At 34.2% G+C, this 7,417-nt stretch overlaps 1 protein-coding gene across 2 annotated transcripts; it reads left to right on the top strand.

The window, feature by feature from the left end:
* Window positions 1-4,690: 4,690 nt before the first annotated feature.
* Window positions 4,691-6,909, top strand: LOC129901336 (pentatricopeptide repeat-containing protein At2g28050). 2 transcript variants are annotated; one of them, XR_008769819.1, is made up of 3 exons: window positions 4,691-5,104; window positions 5,182-6,585; window positions 6,884-6,909. XR_008769819.1 is itself a non-coding variant. In XM_055976487.1 (2 exons), exons 1-2 carry the CDS (start codon window positions 4,734-4,736, stop codon window positions 6,377-6,379), a joined length of 1,569 nt encoding a protein of 522 aa, XP_055832462.1. In that variant the 5' UTR covers window positions 4,691-4,733; the 3' UTR covers window positions 6,380-6,909. The 2 variants fall into 2 exon arrangements, 1 of the variants encoding a protein (XP_055832462.1); XM_055976487.1 differs by having other exon boundaries at window positions 5,182-6,909.
* Window positions 6,910-7,417: the final 508 nt, after the last annotated feature.

The raw sequence follows: 7,417 nt of genomic DNA on the forward strand, positions 1-7,417 counted from the left end.
AAAAAAATAATTATAATAGATTTTGAATTCAATATATTATAAGCATGTTTCAATGCACGTGGTGAATATATAACTAAAATATTTTTAATACAATAATATATTTTAGTACCATTAATAAGAGAAAAAATAAACAATAATTATAATACATTTTGAAATCAATATATGATACATATTATAGGCATCTTTCAACGAATGTGATGAATATATATTAAAATATTTTTCATAAAAATATATTACAAGTATTATATGTGAATTTCAAATGTTTTGATATTATTTAAATTAGTTTTAAATTAGGATAATTAATTATTACTTTTAAAAAAAGGGGAGAAAGAGAAAGAGAAATTGAAAAAATAGATAGAAATAAGAAAGAGAAGAAGCACAGAGAGAGAGAGCGCTAATGGGGTGATTTTAGTTATTAATTAAGGTAAATATACTATAGAACATGACTAAAAAAAGTACTCTAAAAAGGGGTAATTATTGATCTAAAAAAGTTTATTTATGTAAAAATTTCATAAAAACACCTAAAAGGGCCTTTCAAGTTGGGCTGAGAAAATGGAGAAATTTTCCCACCTTTTTGCTTCATGTACTCGTCCTAGTATTTTTATGAAGATGGTAAAACTTCAGAGGGAGACGAAAATCGCACCATGACCCTCTAGGCTTTGCCTTGAATTTTGCCCGGTAAAACTTGTCATTTTGGTCCAACTTTAGTCTGATTTTAGCTCTTTATACCTTATATTGCATAAAATAAAGTGCTAAAACTTGAAAATGGATATAAATCAATAATGTCAAGCTAAATGATTCCCAAAATAAAATATAAATATGGGCAAAACACAGTAAAAAGAGTATTAAGTATACATTCGCCCCACATCATGTATCAGTCTCTTCCCTTCATCTTTATTATTGCACGTAAGTACAAGAAGAAGAAAATAAGATATTAGTTGTCTTCTCATTATCAATTCTGATATGTATATCCACAATTCTCAAAATTTTAGCTCAATTTGAATTAACCAAATAGAAATTGACTGATATGTATCTTCAAATGACAAAAACAAATGCTTTTGATCCTATATGTATCGATTAATGTTTTTTTTCCCATTAATTTTGTGATCTATTTTTGAACTAAAGATACATACGTGATACAACTCTAAGAATGAAGATTGGGTGATTGTTCCCCTATAGGGGACTTTACCTAAATTCCATAATGAAAAAGCTCAATTATAATATATCCCTCATTTTTCTTAAATTACCCGATTTTCCTTTTTTTCCTCCATATTTATGATACATTACTTATTTTGCTGATACATCAGGTTTTGGGTGTGGAATAATTAATGTTGTTGAGTTATATATGGATAGTAACGTAATTTAAGTTAGGATTGGTTGTTTCAATTAGCAGCCTTATTTCCTTTCTTGACTATTCTCCTGTCAAGCAAAACTATGGGTTCGGGTGAGCAAATAGAAGGATTTATAAAAGAGATTTTTTGACTATCAACCTTTCTCTTGAGTTGTGAAATGTGAAACACAGGGGTATCTTGGCTATAGGAGGTATCTTGAGCTTATAAGCAACAAGTTCAATTTTCTTAATGATCTGATATGCTCTATAGAATTTGGAAGCCAATTTAAGACTTTTCCTTACAGCCAAGGATGTCTGCCTATAAGGTTGAAGTTTCAAGAATACCTAGTCTCCTTCTTCAATTTACCTTTCAGTTCTTCTCTTGTCAATATTCTTTTTCATTCTATTCTGTGCCATAGCTAATTAAGGGAAATAATCCTTAAAAAATGTAACAGTTATGAAGATGAAAAAAACTCAAAAAATAGAGCATAACTGCGAACAAAACATTTAATCCAAAATTCGATTTTCATCAAGCGAATCGAGATGAATATCGCGATACTACTGAGATATTCTAGAGTTTGGCAATCCGAGGTGAAGCACTAAAGCTTGATACATGAGAATCTGATACATAAACAAAATGTATCAGAAATATTAAAGCTTGATACATAAGAATATGTTACAAAAACAAGATGTATCAGAATCATTAAAGCTTAATATATGAGAATATGATACAAAAACAAGATGTATTAGAAGCATTATAACTTGATACATGAAAATCTGATACAAAAACAAGATGTATCAGAAACAGTAAAGATTGATACATGAGAATCTGATACATAAATATGATGTATTAGAATCATTATATCTTGATACATGAAAATCTGATACATAAACAATTTGTATCAGAAGCACAAAAGCTTGATACATGATATTCTGATACATAAACAATATGTATCAGAAGCACTAAAGCTTGATACATGAGATTCTGATACATAAACAATATGTATCAGAAGCATTGAAGAATGATACATGAGAATCTGATTCAAAAACAAGATGTATCAGAAGCAGTAAGGCTTGATAAATGAGAATCTGATACATAAACAAGATGTATCAAAAGCAGTCAAGTTTGATACAGGAGAATATGATACATAAACTTTCATCTTATATTCGAGTTTGATACATGAGAAAAACTTAAAAGTTTGCTAAATTGTTGAATAGCCAAAAAAATATTTACTATTGGTGCAAAACATAATTGTACATTCTACTACTACAAAATTCAAAAAAAAAACTACTCGATGTCCATTGGTTCTCCTTGACTAGGAGAGATGAAATCTTTCTTAGATTTTTTTGGATCGTCGTTTTCACTAACATAACCATTCTTGGCCTTCCGACAATCATAAATCCATAATAGTGCAGCATATCTTGAACGAAAAAATTCGGCATGTAGTCCAGTAGTTGGAATAGAAATTCCATCACCAAGATATTCAGCAAAAATAGCCAGGAAAATACCACAATTCCTGCAAAAATATAAACACGATGTATCAGAAGTATTGACGTGGAAAATAATTAAATATAACTTGAACTAGATGTATTAGAAGCAGTAAATCTTCAGAAAAAATGATATTTTAAAAAAATATATAAACACGATGTATCAGAAGCATTAAAGCTTAATACATGAGAATCTGATACATAAACAAGATGTATCAGAAGCAGTAAAGCTTGATACATGAGAATCCGATACAAAAATATGATGTATCAGAAGCATTAAAGCTTGATACATAAGAATCTGATACATAAACTAGATGTATCAGAAGCAGTAAATCTTCAGAAAAATGACATTTAAAAAAAACACATCTTATATGAACTCATACACTTGGGAGATTAGGGCGTGTTGTAACCCATTCAATCTTTTTGTCTGCTTCTTTGAGTGCATGTTGAACTGGAGATTTCGACTTCAATTTCTCACGTAGCTTATCCACCACTTCTGGATCGTTACGATGCTTGAATGTAACCTCGTCGTAACCTTCCCAAGATGAATTAGAACCCGGTGAAATAAGAATTCCTTGATTTTTATTCAACTGTGTGAGACCAACACTAAAAGATGGAGCAGATTCCATATGCATCAGTGAAGAATATGAGTAAAAAACACAAAAAATTACAGAAGAAAGCAAAGGAAATCAAAGGAGGTAAGAATGAAGTGAGATTTCAGATAAGGAAAAACTTGAATATACCTTAGGTAGAATCTTGAAATTGAGTAACATATGTACAGAAATTCAAAATCCAAAAACTAACAAAACAGATCTTGAAATTAGGCGTGAATTTAGGGTAGTTGAGTGAAGTAAAATGTGATGTATCTGTGAGATTGTGAGAGAGTTAAAAAAAGATGAATTTTTGATGGGGCGGCTATGTTATATGGGGCGGAGTGTTGGCCAGTTAAGGTCTTCCACGTTCAAAAGATGAAAGTTGCCGAGATGAGAATGTTGAGATGGATGTGTGGGCATACTAGGAGCGACAGAATTAGGAACGAGGCTATTCGGGATAAGGTAGGAGTGACCTCGATGGAAGACAAGATGCTGGAAATGCGACTGAGATGGTTTGGGCATGTGAAGAGGAGGGACCCAGATGCCCCAGTGCGGATGTGTGAGAGGTTGGCCGTGGATGGTTTCAGAAGAGGTAGGGGTAGGCCGAAGAAATATTGGGGAGAGGTGATTAGACAGGACATGACGCAGATGCAGCTCACCGAAGACATGACCTTAGATAGGAGGGTGTGGAGGACCCACATTAGGATAGAAGGCTAGTACATAGTCACGATAGTCTACCGTATTAGTAGACGCTTTAGCAAACTATAATTTCTAGTTCTCTGATGTCTGCTATTATCTATTACTTCCTGTACTTTCCCTACTTTGATTACTCTATTTTATTTGTAGCGCTCCTGTTATTTGTCTTATCATTTCGCTTTGAACTTATTTTTTTTTCTCTTCACTTCTTAGCCTTATCTAACGTTTTTTTTATGTTTTTTTTTGAGCCGAGGGTCTTCCGAAAACAGCTGTCCTACCTTGGTAGGAGTAAGGTCTGCGTACAATTTACCCTCCCCAGACCCCACGTTGTGGGATTACACTGGATTGTTATTGTTGTTGTAAGTAATTTTTAACAAAAATTGAGCGGGTTTAAGCTCATTTCAATCCAAGTAACTTAGACAGATGATTAGTTAACCCAACTCATTCCGACACACCCAATTTGAGGCTCATGAACCACCTGTTGCCCATTTATGAGATGGGCTAAGCCTATCAACTTAGAGCCCACTAAAATGTCCTACTTCAGCTGAAAAGCCTCTTAACCATCTAAAGAAGGTTGAAACAAAGAACTCCCTATTGAATCTCTCAATTTCCTAAATTAATCAATAATGTCACTCCAAAAGGTACTCCAAAACCTAAGAACTCTCAAAAAATGGCAAATCCCAAATCCCCATTTTCATCCTAAAGCAAAAATTGCAGACACCATTATCAATACAGTGCTAAGCCCCACAGTCATTGCACCCTCTGCTCTTCTCTCCAACCTCACTCCCAATTTGATTCACCTTATTTTATCTGACCCACATATCAACACACCTAAATGCCTCCACTTCTTCAATTTCCTTTCGCTTAATCAATCTTTGATTACTTTCAAGATTGGTGTTGAAACCCACTTGACACTTGTTTGCAGACTTGTTAGAGAAGGATACTTTGAAGATGCTGAGACCCTTTTGGTTTTAGTCCCAAATATTGAAACTTTCAGGTACCCTTTTACTGTTAAAGCTGATAATCAAGATTTTCATCGTCCTTATTTGATGCTTAAAGAATTGAAATTTTCAGGTGCCCTATTGCTGTTGTAGCTTCCTTCTTTGACAATCACAATGTTCCATCAAAGTTTGCTTCGAAAATATTCAATTTGCTTCTTAAAGGTTTATCTGATAACGGAAAATTCAACGAGGCTTTGGATATTTTCATGTATATGAGACTAAATGCAATTGAGATTAATGAGAGAACGTGTACTGTTCATTTGATTAATCTTTTGAAGTGTGATCAGATCGCCTTAGCGCTGGTTTTCTTTTATCAAATGGTTGAATCAGGTATTCAGGTTTCAGTATTTTCGTTGACGGTCATCGTAGATGGATTGTGTAAGAGTGGGGAGATAAAGAAGGCTAGAGAATTGGTTGAGGAAATGTTGTCTAAAGGGGTGAAGCCTAATATTATTACATGTAATACCTTGGTGGATGCTTGTGCTAGGAGATGGAATTTCGATGAAATGAACAACGTTTTGGCCTTGATGAAAAGGGAACAAGTCGATTTAAATGTCGAGACTTACAAATTTTTGGTGGATGGATTCTTGAGTAGTGGAAATATTGATGATGCAGAGAGATTGATTTTGGAAATGGATGTCAAGGGTTTTAAAGTGGATAGCTATTTGTATAATTTGATTATTAAGGGATATTGCAGGCTAGGGAATATGGAAAGGGCTCTTTCATTGTTCAGGCAGATGATTGAGAAAGACATCTGCCCCAATGGTGATACATATTCAGTTCTGGTAAAAGGACTTTGTGACGTTGGACAGGTAAGTGCAGTGAAAGAGCTCGTAGATAAAATGCTGGGCCAGGGAGTTGAGTTGGATGGAAGTATGTTCGACATCTTAATTGACTGTTACTGCAAGGCCGGAATGATAGAGGAAGCTGTTAGTGTACTTGCACTGATGGAGAAGAGAGAATTCATTGGAGATATCTATGTGTATGAGCTGATAATTGATGGATTACTCAAGTTAGATCTGACTGAAGAGGCAATATCTTGGTTAACACCTTTAATCAAAAGGGGCGTATCTAGACAGAAGTTAGCTACTATTCCACTGGTCGATTATTTAAGAAATTCAGCTTCTGAAAAGTTGGTTCACAAACGCAAAGAAAAAGAAAACAGCTTTAAAACATCCTTTTACTCTGATACGATTAGTTTACAGCATGAGGATGCTCATTCTGCAGAAATGACTAACATTTCAGCAGTAATAAACGAGTATATAAAGTGAAATGCTGCTTAACTTGCTGTTCAGAGAAGAAGGTGACATGCATCCTAATTGAAAAGAACTCATGATGATGTGGCACTGAAGGAAAGTTTTGAGGACGTTGGTTGCCTCGTGTGTCAGGGGGTGCGGGTGTTGTCATGATAGTGCTAGATTTTTGGACGAGAAAACATGCTGGAAATGATGTGGGTTGTCAATTAGCACCTTGGGAGGTATTTTCCTTCATCAACCATATACAGAGAAGCTTTCATGTCTTTGATGTAAGATTGAATATATTCGGATTCTTCTTAAATGGAGATTTGGTATGGGAAAAAACAGTCATTATTTTAAAGAAGAAGAAACAATACGAAGGGCTACAACGTGGGATATACCACGCTCAAAATGTGTCAAAAATTTAGTTGTGTATGTTCCAATTTGTTTAGTGTATCATACAGACTGCCAGTGTGTTGTAAAAAATACATGATTATACTTAGTTCAGATATGATGGATTCTTGGTTATCTATGTAACAGTTTGCTTGGGAATCAAGGAAAGACAACGGAAAGGAAAATGGAGAGGAGGAAAGTGAAGGATAAAAAGCTCTACTTTTTTTTGTTTGGAGAAAAGAGGAAACCATATGCTTGCGTTGTCCATTGTCCCTTCACATTCACTATTTGTGCGTTGAGGGTAAAGCAATTGTCCTCTTCATTCATTTCCCCCCGTCATCTATACGAGACAAACAAAGGATTGAAAGCTTTTTAACCCTTACTCTTTTACTTGTTTTCTCATCTCCCCTTCTTTTGCCTTCTGTCCTTGGCCAAATTAAAGCCTAAATTTCGTATCTCACTGCTCATCAGTACGTTTTATTTATAATGTTTGTACCTAAATTGGTGTTTATACTCTTGTCAATAATAATATTAAGAATACTACTGGCCAAATACATAGACATTCCCACTCACTTGCCCCTAATTTTCACTTTAAACCTCTTAAACTGCATTCCATATGTATAATTTGTTGGGTTTTAAAGGTGTGAATGAGAAACGGAAGGTTGTAACTTTTTGAAAGGC

Source organism: Solanum dulcamara, chromosome 8, assembly GCF_947179165.1.
Source record: "Solanum dulcamara chromosome 8, daSolDulc1.2, whole genome shotgun sequence".
In the NCBI taxonomy this organism is placed as follows: Eukaryota; Viridiplantae; Streptophyta; class Magnoliopsida; order Solanales; family Solanaceae; genus Solanum; species Solanum dulcamara.

Coding starts and splice junctions, on each gene's coding strand:
- LOC129901336 (XM_055976487.1), top strand. CDS start 4,734: ATGTCACTCCAAAAGGTACTCCAAAACCTAAGAACTCTCAAAAAATGG. Junction 5,105..5,181: donor CCAAATATTGAAACTTTCAG/GTACCCTTTTAC, acceptor TGAAATTTTCAG/GTGCCCTATTGCTGTTGTAG.